Source organism: Paroedura picta, chromosome 2 (assembly GCF_049243985.1).
Source record: "Paroedura picta isolate Pp20150507F chromosome 2, Ppicta_v3.0, whole genome shotgun sequence".
Classification (NCBI taxonomy): domain Eukaryota; kingdom Metazoa; phylum Chordata; class Lepidosauria; order Squamata; family Gekkonidae; genus Paroedura; species Paroedura picta.
The window spans coordinates 63,872,308-63,890,385 of record NC_135370.1 but is presented as its reverse complement, the minus strand read 5'-3'; the positions used below and the strand labels follow the sequence as shown (position 1 = coordinate 63,890,385).

Sequence of the window (18,078 nt, the reverse complement as noted above, 5' to 3'; positions counted from 1 at the left end):
GGTGGCTCAGAGCTTTGCGTCTACCTAACACAAAAATCACTGCAGAGGACAGGAGTTCACAGTCAGGAAGGAATGTGGTCTATTAGTTTGCTTTTAGCAAGTTCCCTGCCTCTCTGTGTAAGTGACAACAGCTGTGATATCACAAGTATAATTCCACTGGTCAACAACACATATCTTTCAAGATGGAATCAGGTGGGTAGCTGTTTTGGTCTGAAGAAACAGAACTAAGTTTGAATTTAGTAGTACCTTTAATACCAACATAAAACTCTGTTGGTCTTAAAGGTGTCACTGGACTCAAGTATCTCTTTCAAGATAGGAAAATGTCCAATAAGGTTATTTTTTCTGTAATGAAGAACTGCAGTTCTGAAACAAGCTATATATTGACTATAATTAACTACAGTTCAGCCAAAGTGGGATCACACATAGGTCAAAGTAATCTGGCTGGTTAAAGGCTGACTTTATCATAACTACAGTACATGGAATCAGAGTTTCAGACATCCTAAGTTTTGCACCATGAGGCCCAGGCATTTTTGTTTTTGTTTTTTGTTTTTTTAAGTGAAGTTTCCAGAATGTAAAGAATTCGCTCCCATGGTAAAACTCAGGGGCTCCCAAAACAGCCCTGCATATTAAAAAAAAAAAAAAGGAATGGAACTACATTGGGCCTTGTATATATATTTCTTATCTATAAAACAAAGCCAAAAATACCCAGGATTGGACATTTCCTAATCTTGCTCTACAATATGTGGGTATCTCTTACAAGGAGCTTAACTCAACTTTTCTTACAATTAATGTAAGCTAACAATCAATTGTAAAACAGCAAAATTAACAGTCTGTCACCACTAGGTCACCAGTAGTTCAAAATATTAGGATCTATTTTAAAATTAGTTGTTTGGGGATCAAAGTGATCTGGAGTGATTCTTTATTCCAGAAAAGTTACAACAGAATAACATTTTTAAAATTTAAATCTGTTCCACTTTACCTTTGCTATAAAAAGGAGCATTTGCTTGAGACTGGTAACAAGTGTGATAATTAGAAGTGGTAATTGGAGTAACTATATCCAGTCTCATTGGTGGCTCCAGGAGGAACAGGAAAAGATGAAGGAAACAGAGAGCAATAATAAAGAAAAGTTAATAAAACTTGGCTTATGGCTGCTTATATTACTTTATTGGGTAAGTATTTTTTAAATTCAAATGCTCTTAGGGTTTGCTTTGGGTTTAACAAGCCAGGGCTGCATTTAGTGGTTTTTGCATAACTTTTAAAATGCTGATGTTGTTACTGTTGATGACTTTGACTTATTCTCTTTTTACTGTAGGTAGTCTTTCTATGTGTTTTATTAGGTGGATGGCTGTGTTGGTCTTAAACAGTAGAACAAACTTTGGGTCCAGTGGGACCTTTAAGACCCATACAGTTTAATTCTGGTTATAAGCTTTTTTGTTTATGCACACTTTACATCCAGAATTAAATTTTGTTGGTTTGAGAGATGCCTCCAGATGCAGACTTTGTTCTCTGTGTTGTATTGATTATAGATTGTTTTATTGATATGGCAAACCACCCTAAGCTCTGTGACGAAGAGGAGCAGAATCTAACTCTAACAATAAATAAAATGTTCAAAAGTGAGCATGGACTTGTATGTGTAGTATACTGCAAGTACAATGGGTTCCTCAGTGTGATATTCATGGAAAGAATAGGAAGAAAAAGGAATAAAATGAAAACATAAAATATGAAAACATGAATATATAAGCCTCAACACAATAAACTGTGAGCTTGCAGGCTTCCATATGCTGGAATGTTTACTGCTCTGGCAAATTTAAACTGGGATCTTGTCTGCTCCTTCAGAATAGGTACATACCTGTCTCTTTCTGTTTAAATACTCTGAACATCTAATATTGATACTAAATGGTAAGTTATTTTAAATAGTCTTATGATATCTATTGGCAAAGCCATTTGCTATGTGGTGTATGGGGCTCCTATCTAAACAACTCAAACTTAGATTTCCTTGAAGTTCTAGCTGTAAGCATCTTTAAGACAGTGCTAAGTATCCCTACTTAAAAGATCAGGAATATGTTCCTGCTAAATACTTATAGGGGGCAGGCCATGAGGCCTCTTAAAAATAATTTCCTTTTAGAAAAGGTAGTGTAGGGCCAAGGACACTCCACCTTGGCTCACTCATTCTAATTTACTGAAAGGAAAATGTCCCTCCTTAAAATGTCATACAAAAGAAACTTCTAGTATATAAGGTTGCTCACACCTAATAGGGAAATACCTGGCCATGTTGGGGTGGGTGGGGTTTGAGGAGGGGCCTCAGTGGGGTAGAAAGCTGTAGAGTCTACTCTCCAAAGCAGCCATTTTCTCCAGAGGAATAGATCTTGGTCGTCTAGAGGTCAGCTGTAATAGTGGGAAATCGCCGGTGCCACCTAGAGGTTGGCAACTCTTAAGTATTGGAATTTAAGATGTCCTTCACCCCACCCTATGATAGCATACCTGGGGAAAAACTGGTCTTGCATTACAACAAATGCTGTACCTCATGAAGCCAAATGGATAAGGGAGAATCATGTATGGGATTTTTCTGTACTTTTACTACGGTTGGTTAAACATGCATGAGGTGCAGCTTTTCCTCTGTATTTCCAAACTGAGAAATTTTAAACTAGTACATGTCAGTTTGGTGGACTGTGGCTTCTAATCTGGCAAGCCGGGTTTGATTCCCCAATCTTCCACATGCAGTCAGCTGAGTGATAGGCTTGTCACAGTCTGTTCTCTTTGCAGAGCAGTCCTGTCAGAGCTCTCTCACCCTCATCTACCTCACAGGGTGTCCGTTTTGAGGAGAGGAAGGGAAGGCAGTTGTAAGCTGCTTTGAGACTCCATCTGGTAGTGAAAAGCAGGGTGTAAAAAAAACATTCTTCATAATGAAAATGCTAAAGCGGAGGAGTCTTGTTGGTGTCCGTGGAAGGTTGTTAATTCACAGCAAGAGATCTCTTCTACCTCTGTAGTAGGCAGATGGCTCTTGAATCCTTGCCAGTCAATATATTATATTATACCATGCATATGAGGAGACTGCATCCTCCCAATACAAGCTTACCTTTTTATCTGAAAGGGACAGTGCGTATGTTTTCGGACACTTGATCTGATGTGCTTTTAGAAAAAGGACACTTGTCTCCAGGCCTGTTGGTAACCTAGCACTGAACCAGGATGATCAAGGACCAAGACAACATATTCCAATATGGCATACTTGGCTTTCTTCTTGAGGTGCTTTTCATATTTGATGTAGTGTGTTTCTGCTATTACCCAAAATACTGTTTCACAGCTTATGTTAGTAACTGTCAGCTCTTAAATATTCTAGGTTTCTGGAATTGTGCTAATGTGCATAGGTGTGTCAATTCAAGTGAAAATTCATGATACTTTTGTGGTGGTAAATGAAAGTGCTTCAGGAGTTCCTGTGATCATCATGACCGTTGGAACAATAATAATCCTTGTATCTACTTTTGGGGCAGTTGCCCTGCAGAAGCACAACTCGAAGATGATCAAACTGGTGAGTAAATATGCTTCCATAAATGTCTATTTTAAAATAAAACTTCAGATGTATCCAAGAACAGCTGTTGGATATGGCTGGATCTTTTGTGCCTTCTTCTTTATGGCCATAAGACAATTAATTTGGGAGAACGTAGAGCAGAGTCTTCTTAAGGCAAAGCCACATGTGTACATGGGGGGAGGGGGTTAAGCCTGATGGTAAGTCAATGTTAAGGTGACCAGATTGTCCGACTTTTGGAGGGACATCTGGGGGTATCTGGCAAATTACAATACTATTTTTCGTTCTATGCTTCTATGAAACTTTTTGTTGCTCCATATGGACCAAATTTTTAATCAAGAACCTCCCCCCCTCCCAGTCAATGGTGTTCCGCTTTACCAATGTTAAAATCTGGTCACCTTAGTCAATGTATCTACATCATCTTTCGTCAGTTCAGAAAGTTGCCCAAAATAATTGAAAAGCTTTTTTTAAGGTTGAAAAGTGCCTTGAGTAGCATATGTTTAGATTAAAACTGCAGGTTGAAACTAGATTAGCCCATTAAATATATAAAATTGCTTTATGCTGAGCTAGACCCTGTAGTCCATGTAGTGCTAAGTATTGGAAGTTGTTTTGATGTTACAGTCTGTATAACGTTCCATGTAAGTGATATAATGTTCAGTGTAAACCTCCCAGAGCTGCAAAGAGATGGGTGGTATAGAAATCTAAATAAATAAAACAAAACAAATTGTCTACTTAGTCTAGCAATGGCTCTTCAAATTCTCAGGCAGATGGAGGCTTTACCAGCACTTGTTCAAGCCAAGGACTGCCTGTGTGAACTGGCATACCAAGAAGTTATGTGCCTGTGTTGGGAAAGCCAGTCTTCCACTTCCAGTACTATCTTATCACGGTCTTTCTTCAATTGATTGTAATGAGGTTTTTGGAGAGGACAGTTATAAGGATGCAATAACTCCATGTAAAGAACCATAAATGTGTTTTTCTTTGATTAAGCAATGTAAATCAGCATCACATGGCAGCAATTTACCTTGTAAAGCTACCTTCTTGCACCTTCCCTTCCATTACTGAGCAACTAAACTAAACTCCACTCAAGTATCTGGCCTCTAGAACAGGACAAATATTTTCCAAGGGCATCACATTAACATTTCATAGTATTCTTGGTGATGAAAAGAGGGACAAACTAGAGAGGAAACTCCCTTAGAGATCAAGAGGTGCTCCTGATAAGAAAGAAGAAGAGCTCTCTGTGTGTTATGCCCTGCTTTTCACCACATGAAGGAGTTCCAAAGTGGCTTAAAAACACACTTCCCTTCCACTCCCCTGGGGAAAGGTGGGGCTGAGAGCTCTAAGAGAACTGGTCTATGATAACAGCTCTGAGTGAACTGTGATTAGTCCAAGGTCAACCAGCTGGCTGCTTATGGAGGAGTGGGGATTAGAGTCTGCTGCTCTTTAACCGCTACACCACCGTGGCTCTCAATGGAAAGCCCTGAGGCATGGCTAGAAGCAAAACAGTGTGTCAGAAGCTCTAAGAAATTTAATTCAGGAAATGCAAGGCAAGAGTTGGTGAAGGCTAACAATCTTGAAGACAGCCAAGCAGACAACTATTAGCAGCAGCATTATGTAGTGGTTAAGAGGGACAGCTTCTGATCTGGCAAGCTTCTGACCTTTGAAGAAGGCCCTATAAGGGCTGAAACGTGTTAGTCTATTGGTTGGCAATAGTGCATGGCATACTGGTTTGCAAAAGCCTATGGGCTGGATATATGTTTTTAAAGTTGTTTTTATAAATTGTACACAATAAAACTAATATAATTTTAACACTTATACATTCAACCTTTGAAGGTCCTAACTGTTACCAGTTGGGTTTTTATAGTCTCAGTAGAGAAGTTCCTCTGGAGAACATGGTGTCACATCCCAGCTGAACTCCCACTTCCACAAACCTCTGGGGATTTCTCAACTCAAGACTTGGCATCTCTATTTGATGAGCCCTCAGAAATATTATTATTATTTTTTATTATTATATTTATATTTATACCCCGCCTCCCCCCGAAGGCTCGAGGCGGCTTCATTTGCCTCTTGATTTCAGGGCTATGGGACTGAATGAACGCTGCATATATATCCCAATAAAAAGGATGTTAAGAACATAAGAGAATCCATGTTGGATCAGGACAGTGGCACATCCAACCCAGTACTTTATATCACACAGGGACCAAACCTCAGGTGCCATCAGGAGGTAGACCAGTGGGTCCAGAACTCCAAAAGTCCTCCCACTGTTGCCCCCCCCCCAAAAAATATACCAGGAGTACAGAGCCCCTGTACTGCCCCTGATGTTCTAGAAAGGATAATCTGCCACTACCAAAAGAGATTTTTAACCATATATGGGCCATTTGACTTTTTGACTATTTCCAATCATTACCTCATTCTTTAGAAAGGTTGGGTGCCAAAAGTAATGGATAAATGTTGAATTTGGCTTTGTGGGTCTTTTGAAAGTAAGATTGGCTTCTTAAATGGATTAAAATTAGATGAGGGATGGCTAAGTCTCAGAAAGTGAGGGTGCCAAATATTTTTGTGTAAGCTTCTTAACGCTTATCACGATGGAGTCTTGAGTAATTTTCGTGGCAGGCCATTTGAAGTAACACCTGACTTCCCATTATTAGTTCATAGGCATGCTGCTGGCAGTCTTGCTTGTTGAAACCGCCGTTGTTGTTTCTGCCTACTCCTACAGAAAGAAGGTAAGTGTGTATGTGTGCACACAGAAATAACTTCTATTTGTTTTCCCAACTCTGTGGTCTTGCCAGAAAGTCTGATCATGAAACTAAATGTCTTCCAACAACTGTGGGCAGCTGATATAAGTAGGATGCTCTCCTGCTTGCCTCCTCTAAACCCAAGTCCAGAGCTCAATGTTCTTTCCCCAGAAAGAAGTCATTCTTCCCTCCCACGTACCCCCAAACTTATTAATGCTGAGAAAATGCAAGCAGATGGGGAACCTCCTGTAAATTATTACAGTATGGTCACTTGTAATTACATCTGTTAGTACAGAAGGTGAATCTTGTATGGTTGGATTTTTCTGTATCCAAGCACGATCCTGTATGTCCCTCTGCAGATAGTTGAGGGAAATGTCATGTGGCTGCAGTAAGCATTGAATAAGATGGCCCCTCTTTACTTCAGCAAACTTCTGAGTCAAAATTCTTCCACTAGTAGTGCCACATTAGAGCCTCCTTGGACAGTGTGGCATTTTGTTCCTGAGAGTCACCGAACTCTTAGCAGAGGCTTTTTAGAGTGCAGATAGGCATGCCAGAAGAAGGTGAGGAAGATGTGTTCTCATTCTGCTCAAGCATGGTAGGATTCAACCCCCTTTTGTACTTCATGCTGGATCTCAGGGTCCACTGTGTCCTGGCCAGGTGGCCTGTTTGCATCAAACATCTGTGTGGTGATATGTTTCCAGATGTTGAACCCTTGGTCATCTAATTTGACCTCCCAAAACTATATTCCCTGCTCAGATAAAACCTTCTAAAATAACAACCCAATTAAATGCTGAAACTTTAAGCCAGAAAACATCTGCAGTTTGCTCATAAATGAAGAATAAAATCTAGGAGGAGACAGTATGGAAATATATACCTTGGCTGTGTTCTCCAATCAATCAAACAGCCAGACTTCTCAAAACAAATGAGTAAAACCAGAAGCCCTGCAAGGAACACAGCCGCCGGCCATGTCTTACCAGGTTTTCCAGCCAAATCAGGGCTATGGAGTAGAGATATACGTGCACTTCTGTGTGATGTTTGACTGTTACAGCTGGTGCCTATTTTCTCTCCAGATGAACTGCAAAAGCTGTTTCCTTCACTTAAGGTGTGTATCCCTGTTTCTAGCTGGGAGTCTGTAGAAAAACTGCATTATTGGCTCAGGACAACTGATGTGCAAAAGTGCAGAATTGACAACTACTTGGAAAAGGAGTCTTGTCACTTTAATGGGAAGTTATCCCAATAGACCATGAAAAAGGTTCAATTGCCCATTTCCAAACATTAAACCTCTGCTCAAGGGACAGGACACTCTTCTCAAGGCAACCCTCAAAAGACATCTGAGAAGCATTCCAATTGCCTGCCTTATTAGTAAAGAGGAAACACTTCTTAAGAGCTGAATTTTGATTGATAACATCTTATTTGGTTTCCATTATTGTCTAATACAGTTCTTGTATATTCAGATACAAGATAGCTTTTGTCCCCATCTCTTTTAATTATTTATATTGATTTTTTTATATAAAATATATAATTTTTGTAACTCTAAAAAACAGATTTGACTGGGGAGTGATATACTGAAGGTCCACTTGAGGAGATCATGGTTAAGTACAGAGCTTTAAAATGCCTTCCAGGCCAACTGTGAAATGAATTAAAATCAAGGAACCAATTTGTATCTAGAAATGGTTCTTTCCTCTTCGTTTTGCTCTGTTACTTTCTTTGGACGTCAATATGTGGAAGCAATATGTGGAGAATCCTGTACTTGGTTACATATTAAGGAAAGTGTGCTTATTAATGCAGCTGCATCAGACTCTGTTGAGGAGCTTCTTAGAGACCTTGGACAAGTACAGCACTGACCTGCCAGTCACTAAAGCAGTGGATGAACTACAGAGGCAGGTAAAGAGCCTTTCCTCTAGCAAGCATTAAGAGCAGCAGTAAAGCAAACATTTTCATAACTAGAATCAAAAGGGAGAATTGGTAAGAAGGGTATCTTCAGTCGTTTTGAAGTGGCAACTACATGTTTTTAAAGAGTGGTCTGGGCTCCCTGAAGCCACACAACTGCTATAGTGAATGGCTGTTAAAAAAAATTAAAATAAAGGAGAGCCTGTTTGGGCTTGGATCATTGCTGTGGGGGAGAGAAGGATTCTGGCTTCCCTCCAGCCACCTACCTATGCCGAAATAACACTGGAAGGACAGGATTAATTTCCCTGTTCTTGCTGCTCCATGTGGAGTATTCTGTGCCAGTCCGCACAGCTGCCATAGGGAACTCTTTAAATATCACTTGTCTAGTTCAGCCCTTTGACCGGTTATTGGCAATAACTGACTGTGTTTAATGTGGCTGCCGCCAGGCCAAGGCACAACACTGTGCCCCTGAAGCAGCAAGCAGTACAGGAATGGATGGGACTGGCAGCCCTCTCACTCTGCTCCACAGACTATAATCTCTTATTTTCCCCCATCATGACTGCACAAAAGTGTAGGCACAATGCAGCCCTGAAAATATCTTCCCCCCCCTCCAAACTCTCTGTAACGCTATAGTGCATTTCAGCAAAGGAATGAAAAAGGGCACATAGCAAGCAAACTGCCCCATGCCATTCTGAAAGTGGAGTTCAGTTCTCTTCTCTCCCCCTCTCTGTGGCCTCAAGTGGAATATCCAGACAGCCACCCCTTTAATCTGGAGAAAAACAAACACATTTCTTCCCAGTTTAAGAGGAAAGTCCCAGCAATGCCACAAATTCTGTACAGAATAAGCACATTGTAATGTGAAAGTTCCCTTTCCATCTACGGGCTTCCTGTTTTCCATGTGGTGGGGAAAAAATCTCTTGGTGGAAGTACCTTAAAATTGGGGTTTCCCCCCAGCTATTGGCCCTGGAGAAGAAGAATCAAACTATTCTTGTTTCTAACTAAATATCAGTGCCCCACCAAGAAATAACTTTATAGACTCACAATCATTGCCTCTCCTCCCCCCACCCCCACCCCCACCCCAAGGCCAATACTTTCTCTGGATTGAAAGTTTTGAAGTTCTGCAAAAACTTTTAAAACTTGTCTGACAAAATGTGAGTTTGGAACCAAAAGCTAGACACACATTTCTTGAGCAGTCACGCCTGGGGGTTCTGTCTTAACTCTTTCAACTCACCAGCCTCGGACAGTTGAACAAAAGGAGATTAGAAAGTGAAGTTTCACTTGCTTTTCTGGAAGAACAGCCTTGTCTACTGAACTTCTTCCTTAAAACTGTTTTTCTTCTCTCTTTTTAAAATCCTTGTACTTTAGTTTCAGTGTTGTGGTGCTGAGAATTATACAGACTGGCTGAACACTACATTTGGATCTGTCTCTTCAGCTGTCCCAACAAGCTGCTGTAAACTAGATGGGAAAAGCTGTGTTGTGGATTTAAGGAAAGAGGGGGCCAACATTAACCAGCAGGTACTTGTATTTTTGTCATAAGGAGGCACATCTTGCCATCTCCTCTTCCAAAAGATGTTCAAGCTGATTGCCAGGTGACTCTTCCTTGATTGCATCATCAGATTTAATAATGGCATTGAAAATCCTGATGCTGGAGCTACTGATCTAACCCTGCTTGACTTGGCAGTTAGTTGGAGGCAGCGCAGATGAGGAATATCTTGAAGCCAAGAGCAGTGAGATGAGAAATCTAGCAGTGTTCTCCCAACTGTGTCGGACTAGTATGAAGTGTCTGGCCTTGGTTTATTGGCAGCAAACTGTACCTTAAAAATGCTAGGTTCTCCCCTCTTGATTTCAGTGCTGAAATCTGCAATACTTGAAATTGGAATATTTAAAGGTAGCAGATAACATGATGGTTATGCAGATAAAGTAATTCAAACTCATTCAGAAGCCCCCCCCCCCAAAGCTCTCGACCAGCCCTCTTATATATAATTATTATAAAAAACACAGGAGCCTTTGCTACTGTGGCTGACTTGCCCCTCGCCATCTCAGCTTGAAGAAACATTTACAATCTATGTTTCATGTTACCCCCCTTTCTTTTGCAACCTCTCTGTCTTTCAGGGATGTGTTGTTAAACTGAGAGGTTGGGTTGAAGAACACCTTATTATGTTTGGAGGGATTGGGCTTTTCATTGGACTTACACAGGTAAGATTTATCTTGTTAACTAAATGTAAGCTTAAGCCTTCTCCGTCCCCAATTAAACTCTGCTAGACTTTGTTCCTTGCATACAGGCTTTGCCTGTGTGCATGCTTCTGTGTGCACACATGCATTAACTTTCAGGTGCAAATGTGATCATTATTGTCTCTGAGTGAACTGGCTCTTACAGGGCAGAAGCAGAACAGTCCCCACTCTTATACAGTTTTGGGACTTAATCTAGGTGCTTGTGCATGTGTGAAATGGTTATGACCCAGCTGAAAACAGATTAAATTAACCTTCCATTCTTCCAATCAAGATTATTAAGATTGATTTCATAGCCCTGCTGGACTAGATTGTAACACAGAGATGATGTAGTGTTGTGGAATACTCAGTTCCTCAAAAAGCTTTGTCATCCAGATTCTGTGATTAAAACCAGCTGGGGATTGAGGCAAATCTTCGAACATAGAAAAACTGTATGGCAGGAAGGACATAAAGCTAAATGCAAAAATGTGGAATAATCTGTGGAAAAACCTGTGAGGTGGGAATCTGAAGGGTAGGTGGCTTCATGATATAGAGAAAATCAAGTAATGAGGGAAGGAAGTGGAAGGAGAATTTTTTGAATTAAAAAAACCCTATCAACTAAAGGGGAAAAAACCCTAAATTATCTAAATAAATTTATTGAAGGACTAGGGAACTAAAGTACGTTATGATTTTTAGGGTTACTTCACAATTCTAGGGGGATAATTACCATATGAAAAAGAGTCAGGTGAAGGAAATATTTCATGTCAGGTTCCAGATACATCTGATGATACACTAGACAAAATGCTTCTATGGTTTCATTAATAGCTCTATGATGGTTAGGGCTGCCACACTTCCCAGTATAGGTGGAGGTTTCCAGCCCTGCTGCCAGGCCCTAATATCCCATCACTGATCAACTGGCCAACAAGGGGTGAACTTACCCCCCCCCCAAAAAAAAGAGCTGTGGCTTTTTTTCTACCGCACTACCAAAGGAGTCTCAAAGCGGCTTACAATTGCCCACCCTTCCTCTCTCCACAACAGGCATCCTGTGGGGTTGAGAGAACTGTAACTAGCCCAAGTGGGGAATCAAGCCTCTAATCTCCAGATTAGAGGCTGCCACTGTTAACCAAACCACCAAGCTGGCTCTCAAGAGGGGGAGATCCATCTGACATGCAGCAACGTGTCCATGTTACTTGCATACATGACCCAGAAATCACATCATGTCCAAGTTGTCAGGGTGACACTGGTATCTGGGCAAAAACCTATGATAGGAACCAAATTTACCACAGTATTTTTGGCCAGATACCAGAGTGTCACCCTGATGTTCCAGAAGTGGTCAGTGATATCAACATACGGTTGTACGTCTGATGAACTGCTCTATTGCTCCCAGTAAGTTGCCCCCATCCTTCACCAGTTGCCAGGAGGGAGCTGGCAACCCTAAAGATGGATCATAGCTTGCTTTGCTAATTGTAGAATTTGATGGAAGAGTCAATATTGTGGTGGTGGATTTATTTCTCTTGGCTGAAGCTTGCCATTTTGTTTCTTCTGTCTTGAGATTAATTCTGAGGGAAAATGGATATCCTGAGAAATGCCCTACCCCTCTAGCAGTGTCACACGTGTATGAATCTGTTGAAAGATTTGGCCTAGAAATATATACAATGTTATCAATATCTGATGATACAAACTGTTTTTCACCTATCATTCTGCCACAGTAATTTCTCCCTCCAGGGAGCTATTTAGCAATTATAGCTTGTTAGACTGAATCCACAGAAGAGGAAAGTAGTGTTCAGGCTACAGTCTTTAAATTTTTAAGGAAGTACAAAACCTTTACATTATCTGTGTTGGGACAATACACACACCAAGAATACTTGTGTGAAATCTCAAAACTGACCCCAAGACTACCAGATCCAAATAAGGCAGTTTTGTATTGTATGTGGTCTTACATGACTTTGTGCTCTGGAAACATAGCTTGTGGTTGCTTCCTACATTGTACGTGTGTCATATAGCAGAGTTTACACCAATTCTGATTGCTGAAAGAGGAAGAAATACAGATGAAGCCACTTCCCTTCTACTATATCAACATGTGTCAAGAGCCACATAATACATACTGTTGTTTAATGGGGTAGGCAAACATGGAATTTCACTTCTGGATTTGAGGGCCTGGAAATGTCCGTATGTGTTTGGATTTAAATGATGAATTTAAGAACTAATGAACTCTGTCTTGTATAGCTGAAAGCTTCACTGCAGGTACAGGTTTCAATCCCAAATTTCATCAGAGTCATGATAGCCTAATCACACTTAAGTCAATAATAATGCAACACACTCACACAAGTATAGGGACAAAATGAGATGTGAAGCCAAATCTAACATTTCCTGTGTATTTTCTCCCTCTCTCTGGTCAGCTCACTGGGATTCTACTTTGCTATATGCTGCTGAGAATGCTGAAAGAAAACTATGAAAGTATTCAGTAAATTTCAGAAGCTGATAGGAATTTTATAGCTGGAATTTATATTGTTCATTATTTGTAAGGCTTACAGTGCAGTGACAAAACATTTACATTACTTGAATGAATTATCATAAAAATTGCAAAGTACAAAATTCTTCTTGCTTGTCATTATTGGAATCTTGGTCTTCCTCCAAAGAGCTCAGCACAGCATACATGATTCTCCCCTCCATTTTATTCTAATAGCAACCTTATGAGGTGGGTTAAACTGGCCTAAGGGCATCCAGTGGTCTTAATGACAGAGTAGGAATTTGAATCCAGATCCTCCCCAGTCTACCATACTTGATCCATGTTAGTGTATATTCAGGCCAAATTTTAGGTCTCAGTCAGCATTGTTGGTGCAACTGATGATTGCTCACTATATTTGGATAAGGGTAATTCATTGTTATGGTAGTTAGACTTCTTGTTTGACTGCATCAAATGGTACTATTGGAATTTGTCAGTGTCTAATTGTTGAGGTAAAAAGGAGTAGCCTTCCATTGATTCTGTTACTTTCTTGTCAGTGGGGAAAGAATTTCTACAGAAGTAGAATCGGCTAGTTAAGAACTGCTGTGTAAGTTATCCAAAGCAGTGGTCTCCAACCTCCAGTCCGGGGACCAGTACTGGTTCGTGGATCAGTTAGTACCGGGCCACGGCTCCTCCTCCCCGGCTGCTGCCTTGGGGGCTGCCCTGCAACTCTGCCAACAGCTCACCTTTGGTGTTCTCCAGCGGCCGCCGTGGCTGAGGGAAGGGGCTTGGGAAAGCAAGCGGAGCAGGGGGTCAGGTGGCGGCAGCAATGTCCCTCGGCAAAAGACTACCCCCCCGGGCCTCAGTAAAATTGTCAAGCGTTGACCAGTCCCCTGTGATAAGAAGGTTGGGGACCACTGATCCAAAGAATCTATTATACCCAAAAGCTCTTCAATTTGTACATAAAACCTTTCTTCAGATCTTTTAAGTGGTTTGTCAATGAGTATGCAGAACATACTTCTAAAGCCTCCGGAAGCAGCCATGAAAAGTCCTGGGGCAGGGTCTTGGAGTTGTGGTCAAATGAGTGGATTCTTAATCCTGAAAAGAGGAGGTGTTAATGGTTACCTTATGTTGATCTTCCAGCTTCAGATAAGACTTAACCTTTCTCTGGTATATAATTAGGAGTTTGTGTTTCTAAAGTGATCAAGTAGGATATAAATATTTAAGAACACTTGATACCTGGCCATGTTGAGGTTCATACAAAGACAGCATATACTTTTTCTAAAATTTTTGGTTATGGAGTAGGGACATCAGATTTTTTAAAATGGAGTTAAGGAAGGTATTCTGCTTTTTTACTTCACCCATGGGCCTTGAGGCTTAATAAGAAGTCATGAAGCAGATCATATACCCCATCCCCACTTTTTTCATATTATATATATGCCAGAGTTTTAGGGAAAATTGAACAATTTCTAACATATCTTTAGAAAGAGGCATGGATTTAGTAAATCTTGCCAAGTATACCTATGGTAATATCATGCCATGAGGTGATGTGGCTATGACTGTTTCCACACTAGGGATATCATTCGGATTTGCATTTTAAAAAGTTTAGTTTTTTTGTCCGTTTCCACACTGAAATTTACCTCTTTGGGAGCAGACCCAAATTGCCTCCTCACTTGCCCCACAACAGAGGAATCCCCAGAAAACTAGTTTTCATTTTTTAAAGCAGGGATTAATAGGGTCTAAACCTAGCCATGCACACCTGAGCGTGCCAGTCCCAAGCCCTGGTAAATGGGGAGGGTTAAGACCTGGCGACCTACCTTGTAAAAAAAAATTGCCAAGAAAACCCTATGCAAAGATTTTGCCAAGAAAATCCACCTTTTTCATATGGTGCCCAATGGTGAGTCCCTCAGGCCAGAAGGTACCCAACAAATGACTGGGGAGAAGCAAGGACCTGCAGCAAGTAGCCCTGGATTTTGATATGCCTGGGCAAATCGAGCAGGAACCCCAGGTGCCGATGTTGGCAATGGTGAAAGCAAGAGTCTGCACTTTACAAAGATGTACCAAATAGCAACTTAGAATGTTAGAGCACTGACTCAAGAATTGGAAATTGTCAAAAGAGAAATGGTCAGGTTGAACATAGACATCCTTGGCAACAGTGAATTACATTGGACAGATGATGGTTTCTTTCAATTGGGGGATTTTACCATCTACTATTCAGGACAGAACTCCATAAGAAGGAACAGTGTGACTTTCATTGCAAACTAAAAGATTTCTCAAGTGGAAAGTTTCTTGACAATCAGTGATAAAATTCAAATTTGTGTCAAACAATAAATATCACAGCTGTCTCAAGTATACAATCCAACAACAGAGGTGGAAATTGAAGACTTCTATACTGCCATTCAAGACACTTTAAAACAGGTACACAAGAAGGATGTAATTTACATAATGGGTGACTTCAATGCAAAAGTTGGCACACAAGCAGAGAGAGGCATTACTGGCAACTTCAGACTTGGAGAAGGAAATGATGCAGATGATTGATTATCTGGCACAATTCTGTCATGAAAATTGGTTTCTAATCATGGAACAATTGGTTCAAATAGCATAAACATCTCCTATACATTTGGACATTACCAAATTACACAGGAACCAAACTGATTATATCTTATGCAGCCAACAATGGTCCAAGTTCAATACTTGCTGTCAAAACACTTCCAGGTTCTGATTGTGGTTCAGATCATGAACTGTTACTGGCTAAAATCAAAACAAAACTCTGCAACATCAAGAACATGAAGGTTAAGGAAGTTTGATGTAAATAAAATTTCTGCTTGCATATGTAGTAGAGGTGAAAAATTGATTTCAACTATTGGATGCAACAAAGAAGATGCCTGATGAATAGTGGCAGAAGGTTAATTCAACTCTTGTTGAAAAGACAGTTAAACACATACTGCAAAAGAAGCCAGACAAAATGCTCTCAGATAAAACTATAAGAATAGATGAATGTAGAAAAGCTGCAAAAGTTGCAAGCAAAAGGGAGGAAACAAGAAATTAAAGTACGGATTTTCAAAGGGCAGCAAGAACGGACAGTGAAGCTTACTGGAATCAGAAATACAAGCATTAGATGATTATAAAAAAAGGGACACACAAGAAATGCTTTTGCACAAGAGGTTCCAAATGCCATTTGCTGCTCGCAAAAGCACTGTCAAAGATAAACAAGGGTAGAAACTGGCTGACCAACAGAGCATCAAGAACAGTTGGCAGGAATACACAGAACAGAAATTTGCTCTCTTCACCATGAAAAAAAATAGAAATAGAACTTGAACTGGCCATTCTTGAGAAGGAAGTTGAACAAGCCTTGAATCAATTGCCAAACAACAACTCCCCAGGCACTGACATCATACCCGTGGAGCTTCTGACACGTGTACCATCAAAGCCATTACAACTTGGTGCCAGAAAATCCGGAGAACCAATAACTGGCCAGAGTTAAACAATCTGTATTTATCCCACTACCAAAAAAAAGATGACTCAAAAAATTGCTTCAATTACCATACAATAGCCCTCATTTCTCATGCCTGTAAGATCCTGCTCAAAATCACACAACAATCATGAAGAAAAAATTACCAGATGTTCAAAATGGCTTTCAACAGGGGCATGGCATTTGTAATCATATAGCAAACCTGCAATAGATTTTGGAAAGTCATGGGCTAGCTTTTGATTGTGTAGATCTGTGGTCCGCAATCTTTTTATCACCGGGGACCAGTCAACATTTGACAATTTTACAGAGGCCCGGTTGGGGATAGTCTTTTGCCGAGGGACAGCGCCACCTGAGCCCCTTCTCCGCTTGCTTTCCCACTGGTGCCCCTGACTTCCCGCTGCCTACTGGGGGGTGCTGCCAGCAACAGCTGTGCAGTGCCACGCTGAGGAAGAGCCCCAGCCATGGCAGCCACTGGAGAAGCACCAAAGGTGAGCCGGCAGCAGAGTGGCAGGGCAGCCCCTGAGGCAGCAGCAGCCAGGGAAAAGGACAAGCAGGAGCCGCAGCCTGGTACCGACTGATCCACGGACCGGGACGGGTCCATGAACCAGGGGTTAGGGACCACTCGTGTAGATCACAATTAATTGTGGGAAGCCCTGCAAGCTTTGGGGGTGCCAGTTAATTTGATCAGACTGATGCAATTGCTCTATGCAAACCAAGAAGCCATTGTATGTACCCAATTTGGTGACTCACTGGTTCAAACTAGAAAAAGGAGTCCATCAAGGTTGTATTCTTTCCCTCTTCCTGTTTAACTTGTATGCTGAGATGATTATGAGATTGAACTCAAAAGAATCAAACGCTGGAATTAAGACTGAAGGAATATAATAAACTTTGGTATGCTGATGACGCTACCCTCCTATCAAAAACTAAGGCAAAGAACAGCTGATTAAAAAGGTCAGTGAAGTAAGAAAAATCTGGCCTTTTCTTAAACACTAAAAAGACAAAAATAATGACCACTGCAAAAAAACAGACATGACACAATAACAATTGATGATGAAGAGAACCAATGCATTCAAGAATTCATTTTTCTTGGATTGCAAATTGATGTGTGTGGCAATCGCAGGAGGCAACCTTTGTTAAAAATATCCTCTGTAGATAAAAAGATGCTGCCCAGTTACCATCCAGTGTCTTATCTACCATTTCTGGGGGAGGTAATCGAGTGAGCAGTGGCCAAACAGCTCAAGGTTTTCCTGAATGGATCCTTTTTAGGTGGGCTTTGGGACTGAGCCAGCACTGGTTGCTCTGGTTGACAATCTGTTTACATCTTGATAAAAGCATGTAGATTCTTTTGGATCTACCAGCAGCCTTCACTAGTTGACCATTTGACCCTGATTGACCTTGTCTCTTTGGTGATAAGGAGCATTCTCCTTGGATGGCTCTGTCTGAGACTCTGAGGATCACTTTTGGGATGGGAAGGTCTTCCAAATAAGATGTAAATTGTGGGGTCTCACAGGTTTTTCTTTTTCTCTCTTTCTACACATACACACATCCACTTGCCAGAGGTTTGGCAGATTGTCCAGAGGTTTGGACACTTAATAATCTGATGACACCCAGTTATTCCTCCTGCTGGATAAGCAGCTGGAAGCAGGCCTTTAGGCACTATCCCAGTGTCTGGATGCTCTGGTCCAAAGGAGCAGCTGGCTAAATGCCAGCTTCTGGCATTTTTGGAGGAAACTTCAGCCTTAGACCCATACCGGTTTGGCTTCTGTCCTGGCCATGGAGTGGAGGTGGTGCTGGTTGCTCTGATGGA

General features: G+C 41.0%; 1 protein-coding gene across 1 annotated transcript; it reads left to right on the top strand.

Annotated features, from left to right (window-relative positions):
• Positions 1–1,005: 1,005 nt before the first annotated feature.
• Positions 1,006–12,948, top strand: LOC143829467 (tetraspanin-6-like). The gene is made up of 7 exons (XM_077320432.1): positions 1,006–1,169; positions 3,338–3,526; positions 6,169–6,243; positions 8,044–8,139; positions 9,511–9,660; positions 10,258–10,341; positions 12,753–12,948. The coding sequence occupies exons 1-7, from the start codon at positions 1,095–1,097 to the stop codon at positions 12,819–12,821; spliced, it is 738 nt and encodes a 245-aa protein (XP_077176547.1). The 5' UTR covers positions 1,006–1,094; the 3' UTR covers positions 12,822–12,948.
• Positions 12,949–18,078: the final 5,130 nt, after the last annotated feature.

Bases quoted from the DNA above. Each gene is read 5' to 3' on its own strand.
- LOC143829467 (XM_077320432.1), top strand. From the start codon at position 1,095: ATGAAGGAAACAGAGAGCAATAATAAAGAAAAGTTAATAAAACTTGGC. The intron at 1,170-3,337 runs GTAAGTATTTTT...TAAATATTCTAG, and splicing joins TGCTTATATTACTTTATTGG to GTTTCTGGAATTGTGCTAAT. The intron at 9,661-10,257 runs GTACTTGTATTT...TCTGTCTTTCAG, and splicing joins GGGCCAACATTAACCAGCAG to GGATGTGTTGTTAAACTGAG.